A 22107-nucleotide genomic window follows, 5' to 3' on the forward strand; every position below is an offset into this window, starting at 1 on the left:
CTTTCGACGAAAAACCTAGATTTCAACCAATTTTCCAAAATCTGGTGAATATTCAACCGAAGTTCTTCAGAAGTTTTAGAGAGAAGGGAGAGAAAAGAAAAGAAGAGAGAGAGAGGGGAGAGGGCTTCTGCTGAAAAAATGAAAGAACCAGCCTTATATACACTCTCAAAACGATGTCGTTTTTGCATTAAATAACTCAGAGGATCCGTGCGTTTTACCAAGATCCTATCCGACCCGAGTGTCGACCCGTTTTTCGACCCGCACGTGATCTGTCTCCCTGATCTGTTAGCCGAGCCGACCTTTCGAGCCGCGTTCTCTATGCTACTCCAAGTTTTTTTTTTTAATTTATTTATTTATTTTTTATTATTAGATTAGGTTTATTTAACGTTCTTTTATCTTTATTTTATTTTTCTTTTTGTTTTTCTTTTCTTTATTTTATTTTTTTTATTTCCACTTTGTTTTATTATTTTATTTTCTTTAGATAAAATTCAAAAAAAATATTTTTGGGGAAAAGTTGAAAGTATCAATTTTTCTTAAAAATAAATTTTTAAAACGGTTTTTGAGAAAAAGTTGAAAGTATCAATTTTCCTCGAAATTAAAGTTTCCAAAAAATATTTTTGGGGAAAAGTTAAAAGTATCAATTTTTCTTAAAAATAAATTTTCAAAAAAAGTTTTTTTTGAGGAAAAGTTGAAAGTATCAATTTTCCTCGAAAATCAAAGTTTCCAAAAAATATTTTTGGGGAAAAATTGACAGTATCAATTTTCCCTAAAAATAAATTTTCAAAAAAAGTTTTTTTGAGGAAAAGTTGAAAGTATCAAATTTTCTCGAAATTAAAGTTTCAAAAGATATTTTGGGGAAAAGTTGAAAGTATCAATTTTCCTCGAGATTAAAATTTCTAAAAAATATTTTGGGAAAAAGTTGAAAGTATCAATTTTTTCTGCACAAAAACAATCATTCTTTTCTTTTTTTTTATTTTTTAATGTTAAATAATCCGACGATGGAGCCTCTGTAAGTGAAATAGTAGTTTTCTTGCATACTCCTGAGGTGAGGGAATTTTCTCAATTTTCTGCTAAAAGTATTAGAGTCAGTTAAGGCTCATTGGATAACATAAATTTAAGCTGGTACCATCTTTTGATGGGCATTGTGAGGGTGCTATAACCTTTCTCACACATAACCGAACTCCCGAACCCTGTTCTAGTTAGTAAACCTGAACCTATTCTTTTAGGGACCCTTAAACTTAGGTGTTCCTTGAAAGGACAGATTCCTTAGGTGGCCAATCGCACCTAGATAAAAAAGATTAGTGGCGATTACTTCAAGTCAATGTCTAGCGATAGATCCCCAGATCTAGACGTTATAACAGCTTGGCGACCCCACTAGGGATACTGAAAGTCAGGCCAGCAAATAATTTATGTTATCCAAAAGCTTAATAAAATTAAACTTTGTTGTATATATGTGTTATTATTCATTCATGTTTATTTGCTTTGTTAATTATGTCATTCATATGCATGTGCATAACATGAGCTCTACACCCGAGCTCTGTCCCTCTAGAAGGAAGTAAAGTACCTATTACTTTCATGAGGTCTAATGCCTCAGCAGTGGCTAACGAAATACTCCCACTCAAATTGAACCTTTTCTGCTTGTAGCCTGTAATTGGTGAGGATTAGGGTGCCTTACTAGTCTGTGATGGACAATGATGTAAGGAGCAATTTGGGAACCTTTAGACTTTGACCTTAAAACCACATATAGTGAACCTTAAGTGTGTCTAACCTATAGATAGAGCCATCACTCTTCTCTTTTAGAATTAACCAAAAGCATAGGATTCATTCCTTTTACTCTATATGATGTTTAAATTTACTTAGCTATTTATTTATTCTTTTTCTGGGTATACTAACCTTTTTCTTATTCTTTTGCATTGGTTCATATGCATGTCATAAAGTTGCATAAAGAACATTTGCTTAAAAAATGGTCTTCAACAAATTTTTTCATGGACTCCACTGAACGACTAGTTTGTTCTTCATCCGTATTAGCACCCTGTGGGACACCCAATGAAGTAAGGGCCCAGTCAAAAAAGATTCAACTAAAGATGGGAGATTGCTTGCCAATCGGGTATGATTCTACTCTGTCTCAAGAAACATCTATCCTTATTAAACAGAACAATCTAAAAGATTTGGTTGATATCTGAAAGAAGATGAGCTCGTTAAAATAAGAGCAATTTTGCCAGAGACACAGTCATATAGCACACCTTCTAGCAGTAGTAGTAGATGATCAACTAATCAGAGCTGCAGCACAATTCTGGGATCCTGTATACAAGTGTTTCATCTTCAATAAAGTTGATATGACTCCCACCATTAAAGAATATTCTATTTTACTGGGTTTGCACCTTAAGGCTCCTGACAAGATATATGTAAAAAAAACACAAGTCAGGATTTCGTAAAGGTCTGGCTCAACTCATGGGGATAGACAAGGAAGTTGTGGATTCTCATACAAAGAAGAAACAAGAACAGGTTTGCCTACCTTGGAAGTTCTTTCATGAGTTTCTGATGCAACATGCCAATGAAGAACGGGGGTTAGATATATTTGCCTTGGCCATATACGGACTGGTGATCTTTCTAAAGGTTTTGGGATATATTGAGATAGCGGTGGTTGACTTCTTCGAGAGTGTGATCAATGGCTGTAATCCTTCAACGATAATATTAGCAGAGACTATCAGATCTTTGAGTTATTGTCATCGGAATGGAGGGCTCTTCATAGGTTACATACAGTTATTATACTTATGGATGAAAAGCCATTTTGAACAGGGAAATGGTGCTTTCTTGAAGCTTTATATCCGTAATTGTGTCCCGATTAAGGAATTCTGTCAAAGTGGGTGGTTCAAACAAAAGTCTAAACAAGAATGGATAACTTTCCTACAAGAGTTGAAAAGTGCCAAGGTAAGATGGTTGGCCCCATGGATGAATCGTGAGCCTATGTTGTACCAATGTGGGGATAGTATAGTGGTTCCACTTCTTGGTTTTTGAGGAGTGAAAAATTATGCACCACTCCTAATGAGAAGGTAATTTGGGGGAGAACAGTTCATTCCTATGACTTATGGGCTTCATTAGTTAGATTTCTCTAACAGTGAGCCAAAAGCATTTCAGAGGATGAATGAGATAATTAAAACATGGAAAAATCCCCGAAGAGTGAGTCCTGGGCCATTTACTGATAAAGTCACCCCAGGGTACTTGGTTTGGAGAACAAAAAGAAGACAAGAAATGGTATTCACTTATGAAATCTCTCAACCACCAACAGAAGAAAAACTTGAAGAGACACCATCAGAATTAGAGCTTGCAATAAAAGAATTTAAGTCTGAAAAGGGTAAGTTAAAGTAAGAAATCCAGAAGCTTCAAGAAGAAAAAGCTTAGTGGAAAGATAGAGCCAAAAGTTATGAAGTTAAAGTTTACAAAATTGTTAGAGAACGTAATATAGCTATTGAAGATCTAACAAAGCTATACCAAGAGCATAAAAGATTATGTGTGAGAGAAAAGGCCAAAGAGATAACCATTGTCGAGTTGACTGAGGAAATACAAGATTAAAGAAAGAGTATGCTGAATTGAAGAAGAAAGTACCGAAGCACAGGCAGAAATTAACATGCTAAATAGTTATTTGAGCAGGCTAAGTCAAAAGTTGAATGAACAAGGAGACCACATTACTGCATTAGTTAGAGAATATAGAGAATTATCATACCAAGTCTGGTGTGGTAAAAGAGAGAACTTAGGAAGGCAAAAATACATTGAGCACCTAACAACCCAAATCTGTAAAGGGGTATGCAAGGCAAGAGAGATGGTGAAAGAGACAGAGGCACTAAGACAAATGGTGACCCCAGTAAGAGAACATAGACAGCATCTGTTGAACTTCATCGAAGAAGCCAAGGCCTACTATAAACAGATCAAATAATTTTATGGCTATAATTCTAGGATGATAAACTCAATGTAGATAAAAGTTTTTTTGGAATAAATGAAATCTTTTAGTTGAATACCATTTTTAAGGAAAATGTTCTTTGCATACATGCATTTTTCATTCATTGCATTCTTATTCATTACACTTAACAAAGTAACCATGTGATAGTCATGCAAATTTACTAATTCTAAGATATGGTACTCAAGGTTCAAGGATAGCTCCATCTAGCGATAACCCTGCCCATCGATACAACACAAGATCCAAAGCTAGACAAATGGAGCAAAAAAATTCTCACAAATTTGAAAAAATAAAAAAAGTACAGGAGAAGATGGAAAGTGAGTTAAGCAAGATTCTGGATGCTCTTAATAACCTGAAGAAAGGAAATGGGGTTAAAGAAAATGTAAGCCAACAAGTTCCCTCTTTGTAAGAAGTGGCTGACTCTTTATATCTTTCAGGTTTTGGCCCATCTTAAGCCCAGTTTGCTCAAGAGGTTCCACTGTAGCACTTCACATATCCAACATATCCTGGAATACCGTCAGCCTCCAACCCAGGGCATTATAATAGCTATGGAAATCTTATCTTTACTGAAAAGGCGGTAGAGCCAATTCCTGATCTAGATGATTTAAAAGAGAAGGAGAAAGAAAAGATAAAAGTAGAAACTCAAAAAAGTTCCAAGATTAGTATGCTAGAGCAAAAGCTACGGGCTGTGAAAGGATTTAGTTTTTATGGGTCAGTTGATGCTGCTGGGCTCTGCCTAGTCCTTAATGTGGTCATTCCTCATAAGTTCAAAGTACCAAAATTTGAAAAATATGACGGTACAAAGTGCCCTAGAACTCACATCACAATGTATTATCGGAAGATGGCAGCTCATGTTCATGATGAAAAACTATTAATGCATGTCTTTCATGATAGCCTTACTGGCTCTGCGACCAGATGGTATGTTCAGCTGGACAGAATTCACATTCGCTCTTGGAGCGATATGGCACATGACTTTATCGATCAATATCGATATATTATCAATTTGGCCCCTGATCGTTTATCTTTACAGAATCTAGAAAAAAAGGCAAACGAGTCTTTTAAAGAGTATGCCAAGAGGTAGAGGGATACTGCTTCTCAAGTACAACCTCTTTTGATTGACAAAGAGACTACAGTGCTGTTTGTTAGCACTTTAAAACCTCCATATTATGAAAAAAAGATAGGAAATGCAACAAAAAACTTTGCTGATATGGTAATTTTGGGAGAAATTATTGAGAGTGCCATCAAGAATGGCAAGCTAGAAGAAAATGAAGCATCTAGCAAGAGAGTTTCGAAAAAGAAAGAAACTAAAGCTCAGGCTGTGAGCTTTGATAGATAGTAATTTGGAGGCTATCAACCCTACTCACCACTAGAATATCTGCCATATTATCCTACTGTAAATAACACTTTCCTTCACCCATACCAACCATTTGTACAATCACCATACCCCCAAACATATCAAACCCCTCATAGGCCTCAAAATACCATGTATAGTCCTAACAATCATCCTACCCCAAGACCTCAAAATCGCCCAACTAACCCCATAGGTGGTTCGCGGGAGCAACAAATTACTTGTGAGAAACTTGTGTTTGACCCAATTCTAATGACTTATACAGATATAAGGAGCTTTACAACAGTCATTTGATTGCTTCAAGTAAATTGAAACCCCTCAAGCCACCTTACCCCAAGTGGTAGATCCCACAGCCCATTATGACTACCATTATAGGATTGCTAGTCACTCAACCGAAAATTGCACCACCCTGAAACACAAAGTGCAACGGTTGATCAAGGATGAGATGATTTGCTTTGATATGGGATGGGTGACTGCACTGAATGTTAGTGGCAATTCTTTGCCAAATCATAATGTGAATGCTATAAGTGAAGATAAAGTGGGACTTAATCAAGAGGAGTGAGTTCGTCTTTGTCCGTCAGATTATAAGTTGAATAATTGGAGTACCATCGAGATGCTTGTGACTTTTGATACTAATACAATGTAATTGTAACATCTAAATAGCTATTGCCCAAGGCATTAGGGTGATTTTTTTGTTTGGCCCATTTGTCTTTTATTATTTTTAATAAAAAATAAGAATGATGCATTTTCATTCATTTCTTCTTGTGTCTTCATTATTTCCATCTTTCCAAGCGCATCTTGCCAACATATCCCATTTCATTCAATTTCAGGTCTTTAAATGAACATGAAGATAATCATGATAACAATCAAGAGGTTAGTTTTGAGAATTCAATTAACACTGATGACCTTGACAATGAAAAGAATTCTAAAGAATATGTTATGCCTCCGGACCTAATGAGATTGATTGAACAAGAAAATAAGCCAATTGAGCCTCATCAGGAGGTAGTGGACTTAGTGAATCTGGGAGATAAAGAGAATAAGAAAAAAGTTAGAATGGGCACTTTACTTTCATCAAGACATAGGCAACGATTGGCAAACTTACTTCGAGAATTTGTAGATGTATTTGCTTGGTCTTACTAGGATATGTCAGGGCTGAGCACAGAGATAGTGGAGCACAGATTGCCCCTAAAGCTAGAATGTAAGCCAGTTCAGCAGAAACTGAGACGGATGAAGCTCAAAATGCTACTAAAGATTAAAGAAAAGGTGAAGAAACAATTTGATGCAAGTTTTCTACAAGTGGTTAAGTATCCAGAATGGGTAGCCAATATAGTCCCAGTTCCTAAGAAAGATGGAAAGGTACAAATGTGTGTAGACTATCAGGACTTGAATAAGGCTAGCCCAAAGGATAACTTTCCTTTGCCTCATATCGATACACTGGTAGATAACATGGTTAAGCATTCAATTTTTTCTTTTATGGATGCTTTTTCAAAGTATAATCAAATAAAAATGGCTGCAAATGATATGGAAAAAACTACTTTTATGACTATGTGGGGAACTTTTTGCTACAAAGTCATGCCTTTTGGGTTAAAGAATGCTTGAGCAATATATCAAAGGGCCATGGTAACACTCTTCCATGACATGATGCACAAAGAGATCGAGATGTATGTAGATGATATGATTACAAAGTCTTGTGAGGATGAAGATCATGTCACCAGCCTCAGAAAGTTATTTGAGAGGTTGAAAAGATTCCAGCTCAAATTAAACCCAGCCAAGTGCACATTTGGGGTAAAATCAGGAAAGTTGCTAAGCTTTGTGGTCAGTGAAAGAGGAATTGAAGTTGATCCTGATAAGATATGGACCATTCAAAATCTATCACCTCTCAGCACACCAAAGGAAGTTCGAGGTTTTCTGGAGAGATTGAACTACATTTCTTGGTTTATCTCTCAGCTTATTTACAAATGTGATCCCATATTTAAGCTTCTCCGTAAGAATAATCCTGAGAAATGGAATGAAGAATGTCAAGAGGCGTTTGATAAAATTAAGCAATACTTATCGAACCCTCCAGTATTGTTACCATCTGTTCCAGGGAAACCTTTAATTTTATATTTAACTGTATGTGAAAATTCAATGGGATATGTACTGGGGCAGCAAGACGAGGAGAGAGCTATTTACTATCTGAGTAAAAAGTTCATGGAATATGAATCCAAGTATTCTTCATTGGAGAAAATGTGTTATGCATTAGCGTGGACTGTCAAAAGACTCAGATAGTATATGCTCTATCATACTATGTGGCTCATAGCGAAACTGGATCCAATTAAGTACATCTTCGAGAAGCCTTCTTTGTCTGAAAGAATTGCTAGATGGCAAGTAATGCTCTCAAAATATGATATTATATATGTGAGCCAAAAAAATAATAAAAGGGGGTGCTATAGCAAAATTTCTTGCAGATCATGTTACCGAAGAGTATGAGCCAATGAAGTTGAAATTCCCTGATGAAGACCTAATGACTATTTCCCAACTGGAGGGAGGGGAGCATGAAGAAATATGTTGGAGAATGTACTTTGATGGAGCTGCTAATGACTTGGGGCATGGAATTGGGGCAATTCTGATTTCTCCAAAAGAATAATACTACCCTGTAACAGCAAGATTAAATTTTAATTGCACAAATAACATCGCTGAATATAAGGCATGTGTCATGGGCTTACAAGCTGCTATAGATAGAAAAGTGAAAGCACTGAAGTGTTTAGAGACTTAGCTCTAGTTATATATCAGTTGAAAGGAGAATGGGAGATGAGAGATTCAAAACTCATTCCATATCATAAGTATATTCTAGAGTTGATGAAACAATTTGAAGATATCCAGTTTGACCACTTACCTCGAGAAGAGAATTTGATTGCTGATGTATTGGTTACTCTGGCTGCAATGATTCGAATTAATGATAATACTGATATTCAACCCATCAAGTTAGATGTTAAGGATATACCAGTTTATTGCTCTAATGTAGAGGAAAAAGAAGATGGAAAGCCATAGTATTATGACATCCTATAGTATATTAAGGATTAGCAGTACCCAGTTCAAGCAACAAAAAATGATAAAAAGGTCATCCGAAGATTGGCTATGAGCTTTTTCCTAGATGGGGATGTCCTGTACAAAAAAAGCAGGGATCAAGTATTATTGAGGTGCGTAAGTAAGATTGAAGCGAGGAGAATCATTGAAGAGGTGCATGATGGAATATGTGGGGCACATACCAGTGGACATATGATGGCGAGACAAATCATGAGAGCAAGATATTATTGGTTGACGATGAAGAATGATTGCATTGAATATGCTCGTAAATGCCGTAAATGCCAGATATATGCTGATAAGATCCATGCTCCGTCATCTGCTTTACATGTTATGGCACCACCATGGTCATTCTCAATATGGGGCATGGATGTCATTGGTCCAATCACCCCAAAGGCTTCTAACGGGCATAGATTCATTTTTATAATGATAGATTACTTCACAAAATAGGTAGAGGTAACATCATATGCAAGTGTGACACGATCTGTGGTTTGCAAGTTCATAAAGAGAGAGATCATCTGTAGATATGGACTTTCGGAGAGAATTATTTCAAACAATGCCAAGAATCTAAATAGTAAGATGATGCAAGAAATATGTGCTCAATATAAGGTCAAGCATCATAACTTGGCACCATACCGTCCGAAAATGAATGAGGCAGTTGAGGCAGCCAATAAGAATATAAAAAAGATTTTGAAAAAAATGATCAAGACTTACAAAGATTGGCATGAAAAGTTGCCATTTGCATTGCATGCATATCGAATGTCAGTTCGCACCTCTACTGGGGCAACCCTATTTTCTTTTGTTTATGGGATGAAAGCTATACTACCAGTGGAAGTAGAGATCCCCTCCTTGAGAGTTTTAAAAGAAGTTGAATTAGAAGAAGCTGAATGGATTCGAAAACATTATGAGCAGTTAAATTTCATAGAAGAAAATAGATTGACTGCACTGTGCCATGGTCAGCTATATCAAAGAAGAATGATGAGGGCTCATGATAAGAAGATTCGACCCCGTTGCTTTCGAGAAGGAGAGTTGGTCTTGAAAAGAATTCTCTCAATCCAACACGATAGTAGAGAAAAATGGACTTCGAATTGGGAAATACCGTATGTCGTGAGACGGACTTTTTCGGGTAGAGCGCTGATACTAACTAAGATGGATGGAAATGATTTACCCCATCCTATAAATTTTGATGCTATGAAGAAATACTATGCTTAAAAAAATGAAACAATTAAAAATTTAAAAAATTTAAAATTTAAAAAAAAAAAAAAGTGAATAAAAAAGGAGGACTCAAGGCGAAAATCCTAAAAGGACAGTTTGAGTCATAGGGGGTTTGTCTAAGTTGAAAACCTGAAAAGGCAGCTTAGATAAGGAGAATACAGCATCGAATTTAAAAGTCCGCTGACATGGAGGCTAGCAAATTCGGAAGAGTTCCAAGTTTGTTAAATACATCAGAAGGTTGGGTTTTCAGAAAAAACTTTGAGATGTGTTATCATGATTACCTGATTGTTCATTTTGGGCTTTGTCCCCATACTTATCCTTGTAATTCTCCCTTGGCTGAAATTAGCCAACATTTTGCTAATAAGAGACATTATATTTCATTCTTTGTGTCTTTTTCTTATGACTGTTTCTCAACCATTCATATTCCTTTCTTCTTAGTACCCCACCATAAAAGAAATGTGCAAATGCATTCTTACTTTTTGAGTTTGAAATAAAGATTGATGAATGAATAACAACATGAAAGATTTTTTTTATATTACATTGAATAAGTCAAGAGTGATAAAGGCAGAATCGAGATGTTCATTCCTGATTAGGACATTGAATCTGGGAGGAGATTTCTTACAGGAAGAATGTGAGTGGAAGAGACAATTAAGAGCTACACTGGCTCGATCTTAGAAGAGCAGTGTAATTGGATCTTTGAAGAATCAAAAGGGCTTGATGCCAAAAAAAAGAGCTTGAAAAACTTGAGGACCATACATTGAATAGGAATTAATTGGCCAACATTTGCATAGCATGCATTGAAATTCATATGCATTGCATAGCATATACTACTTTCAGGAAAATATAGTATATAAATTCAAGAAGCAGGAGTATTCCAACATCCCACATAAAGAAGACAGATGTGAAGATATTTTTAAATTTGAGAAGAAACTTGTTAGGTAAGTTCCTAATCCTTGAAATAGGATGTCTTTTGGTATCGTGGTTGATTTATAAGACCTTTGGGCATAATCTCCTAAAATTCCTTCAAACACAATTTTCAACTCCTTTGGACATGATTGTCAAGGAGCAATTTACTTTCCAAAGTCATGGTGCCTCTGTTTAGAGGAGCAATTTACTTTCCAAAGTCGTGGTCTGTTTAGAGGAGCAATTTACTTTCCAAAGTCATGGTGCCTCTATTTAGAGGAGCAATTTACTTTTTAAAAGTCGTGGTGCCTCTGTTTAAAGGAGCAATTTACTTTCCAAAGTCGTGGTGCCTCTGTTTAGAGAAGCAATTTACTTTTCAAAGTCGTGATGCCTCTGTTTAGAGGAGCAATTTATTTTTCAAAGTTGTTGAGCCTCTGATTAGAGTATTTATTTTCCAAAGTCGTTGAGCCTCTGATTAGAGGAGCCATTTATGTTTCTCAAAGTCATTGAGCCTCTGCTTAGAAGAGCTTTGATCAAAAACAAAAAAAACAAAAAAATAAAAAATGTCGAGTTGAGTCTTGACTGGATGTCTACATCTTTGCGCAATTTCTATTTTACAGAAAATGTGCAAAGAGGGGCAGCTGTAGACACTCAATTTGGTCCAAGCCCAAATCAATTGGGCCTGGTCCAAATAGGTAAGTCTATTTTATTTTTATTTTTATTTTTATTTTTTTTTGTATTTTACATTTGTATTTTTATTTTTATTATTATTATTATTTTATGTTTTTTTTCTTTTATTTTTATCTTAGGTATTTACTCATTTATTACTACTATTTATTAATATGTATATATCTTTATTTTTTTCTGTTAATATTTATATGTATATCAGATTATATATTATCTGTTATTTAATTTTAATTTATCTGTTAATTTTTTGATTTATCTGATTTATTTTATTTTTTTATTTCTTTGATTTATTCGGCTAAAATTGGATTGGGATTCAATCAAAAAAGTCCATGTTGGATTCAATGATTGAATCCCGATCCAAAGAGGAATTGGGATTGATCAGAAACTCTTCTGATCAATCCCTATAAAAGGGATCCTCAGGAACAGAAGGAACACACAGAAAAAAATAGAGAAAGAAGCTACTGGCTGAGGAAATAAAAAGCAGACAGAAGATTTTTGAAAGCTAAAAGGGTTTTAAAAGCGTTAGAATAGCTTTAGGAATCAGGGAGAAATTTTTGGAGATTTTTCTGTGATTTTTTTTTTTTGAAAAATTTTGGAAAATTTTCAGATTCCGATGAACTTTTCGACGAAAGTTGAATTTTTTGACGATAATTCCAGCCAAGTTTGAAGTTTTCGGCTAGCTGCCCAGTTTTCGGTGAAGATTCCCAGAAACTGACCAACTTTTCGGTAAACTTTCGACGAAAAACCTAGATTCCGACCAATTTTTCAAAATCTGGTGAATATTCAATCGGAGTTCTTCAGAAGTTTTAGAGAGAAGGGAGAGAAAAGGAAAGAAGAGAGGAGAGGAGAGATGGCTTCTGCTGAAAAATTGAAGGAACCGGCCTTATATATCCTCCCAAAACAACATCGTTTTTGCGTTAAATAACCCAGAGGATCCGCGCGCTTTGCCAAGATCCGACCCGACCCGAGTGTCAACCCGCTTTTCGACCCGCACGTGATCTACCTCCCTGAGCCGTTAGCCGAGCCGAGCCATTCTCCGAGCCGCTCCAAGTTTTTTTTAATTAATTAATTAATTTATTTTTTTATTATTAGATTAGGTTTATTTAATATTCTTTTATCTTTATTTTATTTTTATTTTTGTTTTACTTTTCTTTTTTTATTTATTTTTTTATTTCCACTTTGTTTTATTATTTTATTTTCTTTAGATAAAATCCAAAAAAAATATTTTTAGGGAAAAGTTGAAAGTATCAATTTTTCTCGAAATTAAAGTTTCCAAAAAATATTTTTGGGGAAAAGTTGAAAGTATCAATTTTCCTTAAAAATAAATTTTCAAAAAAATTTTTTTTTTGAGGAAAAGTTGAAAGTATCAATTTTCCTCGAAAATCAAAGTTTCCAAAAAATATTTTTGGGGAAAAATTGAAAGTATCAATTTTCCCTAAAAATAAATTTTAAAAAAAAGTTTTTTTAAGGAAAAGTTGAAAGTATAAATTTTTCTCGAAATTAAAGTTTCGAAAGATATTTTGGAAAAAAGTTGAAAGTATCAATTTTTCTCGAGATTAAAATTTCTAAAAAATATTTTGGGGAAAAGTTGAAAGTATCAATTTTCCTTGCACAAAAACAATCATTCTTTTCTTCTTTTTTATTTTTTAATGTTAAATAATCCGACGATGGAGCCTCTACAAGTGAAACAGTAGTTTTCTTGCATAATCCTAAGATGAGGGAATTTTTTCAATTTTCTGCTAAAAGTAATAGAGTCAATTGAGAATAATTTTCAATAATTAATTACTTGATAAAATTTTAAGGCTCATTGGATAACACAAATTTAAGCTGGTACCATCTTTTGATGGGCGTTGTGAGGGTGTTATAACCTTCCTCACACGTAACCGAACTCTCGAATCCTGTTCTGGTTAATAGACTTGAACCTATTTTTTTAGGGACCCTTAAACTTAGGTATTCCCTGAAAGAACAGACTCCTTAGGTGGTCAATCGCACCTAGATAAAAAAGATTGGTGGTGACTCCTTCAAGTCAATGTCTAGTGATGGATCTTCGGATCTAGACGTTATGACAGGTAGCTAACTAGACTTTGATCGGTCCAACTGAACTGGTATTGAACTAGATCTGATCCGATTTGAATCGCAAAAAATCACTCTAGACTACTTGAACAGCAGGAAACCACTCTAATCCATTGAACAACTCTAGACCATTGATTGATCTAATTTAGTTTTTTTTTAGTTTTTTTTATGTTCCAAAATATTCTTTATATAAAAATAAAGTTTAAATTTTTGATAATTTTAAATTTCGTTACAAAATAAATATAAAAGTTTACTTTAAAAATAAAACTAAAAAATGAAAGAGTAATAAATAAAATAAGAATAAATTTTCCTTCTTTTTCTATAAAATAAACAAAGTTTAACTAAAATTAATAATAACAAATGAAAAAAGTGAAATTTTATCTGACAATGAGATTCTAAGAAAATTTGTATAGTGATTCCTACAAAATCTCTAGGTAAGAATTTTTTTTAAATGATATTAGTTATTAGAGTATTTATAAAAAATTTTCAATAAAAAAATAAATTCCTTTTTCTTCTATTTAAAAAAATAATAAAAATAAATAGTAAATAATAAAAATGCAAAAATTAATAAACAAATTTTTCTAAAAGAAAAGCTATATTTGTTCTAAAAAGGATTACTTGTAAATAAAGAGAGTAAAAAGAAAAATTTTTATCTAATGATGAGATTCTAAGTTAATATGAGTAGTGATACTTAAGAATCTCTAAATGAGAATTGTTTTTTAATACTATCAATATATTGGAGTATTTATAAAAAAAAATTCAATGCAATAAAAATCTTTCTTTTCTTCTAAAATATATATAATACAAAATTATCAATAAACAATTTTCTTTAAAAAAAAGAGATAAATAAAACATGCACACTAGTATTTAATAATTTGCATTGCCTGCATATCATAATTAATTTTTAAATAATAAATACGAGTCTTTGACAATAATATTTTAAAAAAATTCGAGTAGTGATTCTTAAAACTTCCTAGGTGAGAAAATTTCTTTCAATGTTACTAATATATTGGAATATTTTTAGAGTTTCTTTAATAATTAGGTTCTAATTTATTTTTTTAAAATAAAATGGATTAATCTTAAAAATAATAAAAATAATAAAGAAAATTTTGTAAAAAAGAAAAGCAGAAGAAATAACAAAACTAGAAATGAAAATAAAGTAATAAAGGTAGTCAAGAGAATTATTTTTAAATACGCAAATTAAGATTTTGTTGTCAAAATTAAAAAATAACACATAATTAATTAGTACCATTTTTCAAAGAGCGTAGTTAAGGTACTAATCATTTCTTACGCATAATCAACTCTCGAATTTAAATTATATTTGCAAACCCAAAAATTATATTTTTAATAAATTTAATTAATTTTTTAAAAAAATCAATCACATCTAGTAAAAAAAAATGATAGCGACTTCATTTATTTTTAAATTTATCTAACAATTCTAAAACGGTTATGACAAAATGTATAACAATAACATAATAGTGATAAGCCAATTTATTGATTCACCTATACTAAATAAATATTAAACATATACAAATATATTGATTCTCTCAATCAAAATTACTTACAAGTGTAAAACTCATTATAAAGTTCAAGTTTTACCACGAAATTTATATATAGACAACTCAACAAAACCAGAAATGGCCAAAGTTAGATTAATTAAGCTCCACCACGAATTTTTTTAATCAAAACCATCAACTTTAAACATAAAACGAAAGAAAATAGATGCGTTAACTAGGACAAATTAAACACAACCAAGAAATTTGTACTTAATTCCCCAAGTTTATTCGAAAACAACAAAACCTGTTGTACTGTTTATATTGTCAAAGATGCACAAATGAGGCTCCATTAATCAAATTGGCACTTTCTATCGACTCCAGGTAGCATTCACCCTTGTAATAGCCATGAAATCGATCTAAAAACCACTGACGTTACCATCTTAAAGCAATAGCAAGAAACTCCAATGGCCTACGTCTATATTCATTAGAAAACCAAAGACTGAAAATTGAATGCCATGTAAGATAAAAGAAAATGAGAGAAGAAAATCTAACAGATGTTTCTCAATGCAAAGGTAACAATACAGTTTATCTTGATAGTAAAAGGTTGAACATTGAGTAAAAGCATAACTAAATTGTAAGTATCAGCAAATGAAAATTAATGGTTGAATGCAGTTCCTCCCCTGAAAGAAACTAGGCTCTCTGCATAAAATGCTAGCTCTAATGCAGTTCCTTCAAATTGGAGTGTCTTTATCTCTTTGTTATCTGGATGATGCCACGCCAGAAAGTTGCTTTCTTCGTTAACAAAGAAGATTTCACCATCGCTGCCGACTCCTAATGGTGTAGTGGCAGGAGGAAGAGATTCAATGGTGAATAATTTTGTCCAAGAGTTCTTTAGACCAAGTTCACCCAACACCCATACATCATAGCAGCCATCTGTCACATAATAATCATGACAAAGTAACCCACCAAGTGATCCGTTGATTTCCATTAAATAGGTAAGATAGCGCGTTGTTCTACAGTTCTTACCCAATCTCCCATCAGGGAATGGTGTTGTAACGAAAACTTCATTACTCATGTCAAATGAGAGGAGCAATTCTTCACTATCAACAACTGCCAAACAGTGATAAAATCCGTTGGAGTAGACTTGATCGTTCCCATAACTATGGAAGAATTCAGTAGTTAAGTTGTCATTCAACTTTCTCCAACAATCAGTAGTTAAGTTGTACAATGCAACTCGGTTACCTCGGGGGACTTTGTCGAAATCACCCTCCCAAAATGTGTCAATCCTAATTACTTTATACTCATCTCTCTTGGAATCATAACCCAGACCAGCTACATCAATTGTATTTTCATAGCTTGGCGGACACTCAAAAGGACACACTACATCAACGGTATTTTCAAACCTTGGCGGACACTCAAAAGGACACATAGGGAGAATTTTAAATTCCTTAGTCGCAATGTTCCACAAAAGAATACCACTAACACAGTCACAAAGACAAATTATGCCATTGCAATGACCTAGGATATTTATACTCATTGGATCATCGGTAAAGGATGGTATATCAAGATTGGCAACAACATCAAGAGTTTGATTGGAAATAAAAGAGACCACAGTCTTTCTCTGTATAAAATTCAGTTGTTTGATGAGGAGACAGGTCTTGTTTTTACTAAAAGAATAGTGGGCAGTAATAAATTGAGGGCTTTGAATCAAGCAACACCAAGACTTACCAACACACCTGAATCGCTTTAGAGATTTGACAGGCAATCTTGCCAGAATATCCACCACAATATCTTCAGGCAACGAATGGGTGATCGCGGCTGCAGCCATTGATGATCTTCCTTGACGGTGTCCCCCTGTGCGTGTGTAAACAAGAGATTTGAGTATATGCAATACTTTCGAAGGGATGGGAAAACTTATGTGATTTGATTTTATGCAGCGTAAATGGTAACCGACATTTGACAGGCAACACCCCTTGCAAGTCGTCTGGCATTCCGTTGGGTTATTTATTGTACCAAACTATTAAATTTAAGAAAAGTGACGTCATTGCTTAACTGTTAAGTAAGCGGTTGTTTAAACATCCGGATTAATTAAAATGGATTTCGAGTTTTTAATTTTGATTGTTCGAGCTTTTTAATCAGAGTTGTTTGATATTGGACTTGTGCAAACTTCGTAGTCTTGAGTCCAAATTTTCCGATCTAAAATCACATTGGCCGAAATTTAATTTCAATCCACTTCTATTTAAATGGGTCTTTTGTGCTTAAAAGTTAAAAAGCCTATGCCATTCGGAGCTTAAAAGCCCAAATTTTCAAATTCATGCTATTAAATTAGTGTTTTAATTAAATGAAAGGTAAGGGGCAAACTCCGGTGTACAAAGCTAATGCTCTCCGTTTTATGAGAGTTGATGTGAAATCTATAGTATTTTAATTAAATAAATAATTTAATTAACTAATTAATGAAAATTAAATAAAAAAATGAATAAAAATTCTAATAAAATAAAAAGAAGAAAAAATTGAAAAATAAAATAAAATTAAACGCGGATGCCATGCACGAAACCGCCAGCAACAGTGTCTGCCAACCCTGCAATTCAACCACCCTATCCATCGAACCGCCAAGCCACCCTCTAGCATCATTGAAGTCGAAATTAAGCTGCCAACAACCCTCCTTCTTACTCGGCATATTTCTACCTACTTTTTGGTTTTTCTCATGAACCTAAAATCTGAAACTACTTATAAAAGTGAACAAAGAAATCAACAGAAGCCATGCTACACAATGACAATTAATAAAAATCAAGTACAATCATCGAAATATGTTTACCTATATTTGTCGAAAGTTTTCAATCATGGCTCATTGTATGTGGCCTTTCTTGTGAGATTTCACCATAAGAGTTAATAATTGTGATTTTAAAAAACGTTAATAGGTTTAAATATCATAAATAAAACATTGTGTTTGAAAACGTTTTTAATGGTATATTTTCATAAATAATTTAGTTTGACATTTTTCATGTTACAATTTCATGTATTAAAAAAAAAATTATTATAAACTTTAATAAATAAATTATTATGTTTTTTTTGGTACAACTCTTGAAACCATATTGTCAATTCCATTTGCACATTTGTTATGATTTTATGTTATAAAATTAACCGTGCAAAGCACCGACATAAAAACTTAGTTACATAATAAAATTAATTTTTTTAAATTAAATTATTATATATGTATTAAATTATACAAAATTAAATTAACTAATTAAAAGTTAACATTCCTCTTAAAATTTTATTTAAATTACTAAAAATTTCTCAAATATCTATTTCCCATCCATATTTCCTTTTCCCTCAAATCATTCACCAAAATCGAAAAAAAAAATCAATTTTAACCTTTAAAACCATGTGAAATGTATCAGTCTTACCAAATTCTTCCAAACCCATTTTCTTCTTTTCTCGCTAGTAGTAGAGCATGCCAGCATCGTTTTCAGCTTGCCAAATGCCAATCCCATTTTTCTCTGTTTCTTGTTCCTCCTCTGTCTCTACTTTTCTTCCCCATTTTGAGTCACCAAACACAACCAACCACCCTCATGTCTTGCTCAAATCCTCACTGTCTCTCATTGGAAAGATTTTAAACCGACATGTCTCATTTATCTATCCCTCTCAAAATCAAAATTGGATAAGACAACACAGAGCATAGCCGAAAGTCGACGGGTACGGAGGTTTTATGAGAACTTTTTTTTTTAAACCATCCGCGACTCAAATTTTTAAAAATGGGTATTTGTGTTTTTGCCATGAATTAATTTCTTTTTTCTTAAAGTTTGATTAAGGCTTAAATTTATTGGATTTTAATTTAATTGTTTGAAGTTAGGGTGGGTTTTCTTCTTTGGTTTGATTTTGTTTATTGTATGAGTTGATTTAAAAAATATGAAAAATTACTATAGCATCTCGATATAATAATTATTGATCGTTATGCCATTATTTGATGTTACAAAACTCCATTGTGAGTGTAATTACCGTTCACAACCCCATCGTAGGTGAATAATGATGGCAGAAAGTGTCGCTACTGCTAAATAGAAGCCGCAATTCTTTTAATAAAAACAATACATGCCTCCTCATCAAATATGAAAATTATATACATGGAAAGATTATGGTCCCTTTTATCAAAGTTCATTTAAGTCACTAAAATAGGGGGAAAAATAGATATATTCTAGTAGGGTGGGGCCTATAGTCTAATTTAGTCTAATTAAACTCAAGCTAACGCTGCTGGTGGAGGCCAACTGTTGGATACTATTGTAAAATAACCTTTTCATGAGGCATTTATTATGTAATCTTTAATAATGCATATAAGTGTAACCAAAATAATAATAATAATAATGCATATAAGAATTATATAGAATTTTTTATCTAGATATATATTTGGAATTAAAATATGTAATTATAAATCTTGGACCGTCTAATTCTTGGTCAATAGCTTGCTACTAGATATCATGTAAGTACTCCTACTGAGAGCTCTAAAATTTAAACATCATTTATAATTTATAAATGTTAATACTAACGACTAGCAAAATTATTTGGCAAATTTTGATGGTGCTTTACTTGATTAATGAGCTACTCTTTTGAAATGACGTGGAGCAAAAAACTACCCCTTAGTTAACATCACAATATGTGCATTAACAAAGAAAATTTTTTATTAAAAAAAAATCAAAATTAATCTATTCACTCTATCGATCATCAAATTAAAAAAACCTGATGTAAAAGGATAAAATTATTGTTTTTTATAGTAATTTACTCATAGTGCAAGCCTACGATTTCGCTTGTTTGAAAATGATTTTAGATATCTCAATTATCAATAGCATTATTACCATACATAAGGTAATTATTACCACAGGATTTATATTCACCCGGTTGCTTGCTTCGATAGCGATGCAAATAAATCCAACCTTTAGCACCAAATAAATAAATAAATCCAACCTTTTTAATTTCATGATCCTAGGCTTCAAAAAGATTAAACTTAAATTAAAAATAATTTTTAATAAATTATTATAATTCAAACTGAACCTGAGCTCAAATTGTATTCCACTGAAAATTAATTTTATACATAATGCAATTGTAAGGAATTCTTGCTCGAAAAATTATTTTGATTCTCTAGAGCAATATTACCTTAAATAGTGATAAGCCAATTTATTGATTCACGTATACTAAATAAATATTAAACATATACAAATATATTGATTCTCTCAATCAAAATTACTTACAAGTGCAAAACTAATTATAAAGTTCAAGTTTTACCACGAAATTTTTTATATAGACAACTCAACAAAACCAGAAAAGGCCAAAGTTAGATTAATTAAGCTCCACCACGAATTTTTTTAATCAAAACCATCAACTTTAAACATAAAACGAAAGAAAATAGATGCGTTAACTAGGACAAATTAAACACAACCAAGAAATTTGTACTTAATTCCCCAAGTTTATTCGAAAACAGCAAAACCTGTTGTACTGTTTATATTGTCAAAGATGCACAAGTGAGGTTCCATTAATCAAATTGGCACTTTTCTATCGACTCCAGGTAGCATTTACCCTTGTAATAGCCATGAAATCGATCTAAAAACCACTGACGTTACCATCTTAAAGCAATAGCAAGAAACTCCAATGGCCTACGTCTATATTCATTAGAAAACCAAAGACTGAAAATTGAATGCCATGTAAGATAAAAGAAAATGAGAGAAGAAAATCTAACAGATGTTTCTCAATGCAAAGGTAACAATACAGTTTATCTTGATAGTAAAAGGTTGAACATTGAGTAAAAGCATAACTAAATTGTAAGTATCAGCAAATGAAAATTAATGGTTGAATGCAGTTCCTCCCCTGAAAGAAACTAGGCTCTCTGCATACATTGCTAGCTCTAATGCAGTTCCTTCAAATTGGAGTGTCTTTATCTCTTTGTTATCTCGATGATGCCACGCCAGAAAGTTGCTTTCTTCGTTAACAAAGAAGATTTCACCATCGCTGCCGACTCCTAATGGTGTAGTGGCAGGAGGAAGAGATTCAATGGTGAATAATTTTGTCCAAGAGTTCTTTAGACCAAGTTCACCCAACACCCATACATCATAGCAGCCATCTGTCACATAATAATCATGACAAAGTAACCCACCAAGTGATCCGTTGATTTCCATTAAATAGGTAAGATAGCGTGTTGTTCTACAGTTCTTACCCAATCTCCCATCAGGGAATGGTGTTGTGACGAAAACTTCATTACTCATGTCAAATGAGAGGAGCAATTCTTCACTATCAACAACTGCCATACAGTGATAAAATCCGTTGGAGTAGACTTGATCGTTCCCATAACTATGGAAGAATTCAGCAGTTAAGTTGTCATTGAACTTTCTCCAAGAATCAGTAGTTAAGTTGTACAAAGCAACTCGGTTACCTCGGGGGACTTTGTCGAAATCACCCTTCCAAAATGTGTCAATCCTAATTACTTTATACTCATCTCTCTTGGAATCATAACCCAGACCAACTACATCAATGGTATTTTCAGAGCTTGGCGGACACTCCAAAGGATACACTACATCAATGGTATTTTCATAGCTTGGCGGACACTCAAAAGGACACATAGGGAGAATTTTAAATTCCTTAGTCGCAATGTTCCACAAAAGAATACCACTAACACAGTCACAAAGACAAATTATGCCATTGCAATGACCTAGGATATTTATGCTCATTGGATCATCAGTAAAGGATGGTATATCAAGATTGGCAACAACATCAAGAGTTTGATTGGAAATAAAAGAGACCATAGTCTTTCTCTGTATAAAATTCACTTGTTTGATGAGGAGACAGGTCTTGTTTTTACTAAAAGAATAGTGGGCAGTAATAAATTGAGGGCTTTGAATCAAGCAACACCAAGACTTACCAACACACCTGAATCGCTTTAGAGATTTGACAGGCAATCTTGCCAGAATATCCACCACAATATCTTCAGGCAACGAATGAGTGATCGCGGTTGCAGCCATTGATGATCTTCCTTGACGGTGTCCCCCTGTGCGTGTGTAAACGAGAGATTTGAGTATGTGCAATACTTTCAAAGGGATGGGAAAACTCATGTGATTTCATTTTATGCAGCGTAAATGGTAACTGACATTTGACAGGTAACGCCCCTTGCAAGTCGTCTGGCATTCTATTGGGTTATTTATTGTACCAACTATTAAATTTAAGAAAAAGTGACGTCATTGCTTAACTGTTAAGTAAGCGGTTGTTTAAACATCCGGATTAATTAAAATGGATTTCGAGTTTTATTCGGATGTTCCTAATTTTGATTATTTGAGCTTTCTAATCAGAGTTGTTTGATATTGGACTTGTGCAAACTTGATAATCTTGAGTCC

General features: G+C 33.4%; 2 protein-coding genes across 2 annotated transcripts; both read right to left on the bottom strand.

The window, feature by feature from the left end:
• Positions 1 to 15395: 15395 nt before the first annotated feature.
• LOC149516573 (F-box/kelch-repeat protein At3g06240-like) lies at positions 15396 to 16875 on the bottom strand. The gene has a single exon (XM_089766281.1). It carries the CDS (start codon positions 16566 to 16568, stop codon positions 15396 to 15398), a length of 1173 nt encoding a protein of 390 aa, XP_089622407.1. The 5' UTR covers positions 16569 to 16875.
• A 3614-nt stretch (positions 16876 to 20489) lies between these two features.
• On the bottom strand, positions 20490 to 21876 carry LOC149516574 (F-box protein CPR1-like). Its single transcript, XM_089767319.1, has one exon. It carries the CDS (start codon positions 21826 to 21828, stop codon positions 20566 to 20568), a length of 1263 nt encoding a protein of 420 aa, XP_089623445.1. The 5' UTR covers positions 21829 to 21876; the 3' UTR covers positions 20490 to 20565.
• Between the last annotated feature and the right edge of the window lie 231 nt (positions 21877 to 22107).

This window comes from Durio zibethinus, chromosome 10, assembly GCF_047325235.1.
Source record: "Durio zibethinus cultivar Kanyao isolate XHJ-2024 chromosome 10, ASM4732523v1, whole genome shotgun sequence".
In the NCBI taxonomy this organism is placed as follows: domain Eukaryota; kingdom Viridiplantae; phylum Streptophyta; class Magnoliopsida; order Malvales; family Malvaceae; genus Durio; species Durio zibethinus.

Coding starts and splice junctions, on each gene's coding strand:
- LOC149516573 (XM_089766281.1), bottom strand. CDS start 16,568: ATGGCTGCAGCCGCGATCACCCATTCGTTGCCTGAAGATATTGTGGTG.
- LOC149516574 (XM_089767319.1), bottom strand. CDS start 21,828: ATGAGTTTTCCCATCCCTTTGAAAGTATTGCACATACTCAAATCTCTC.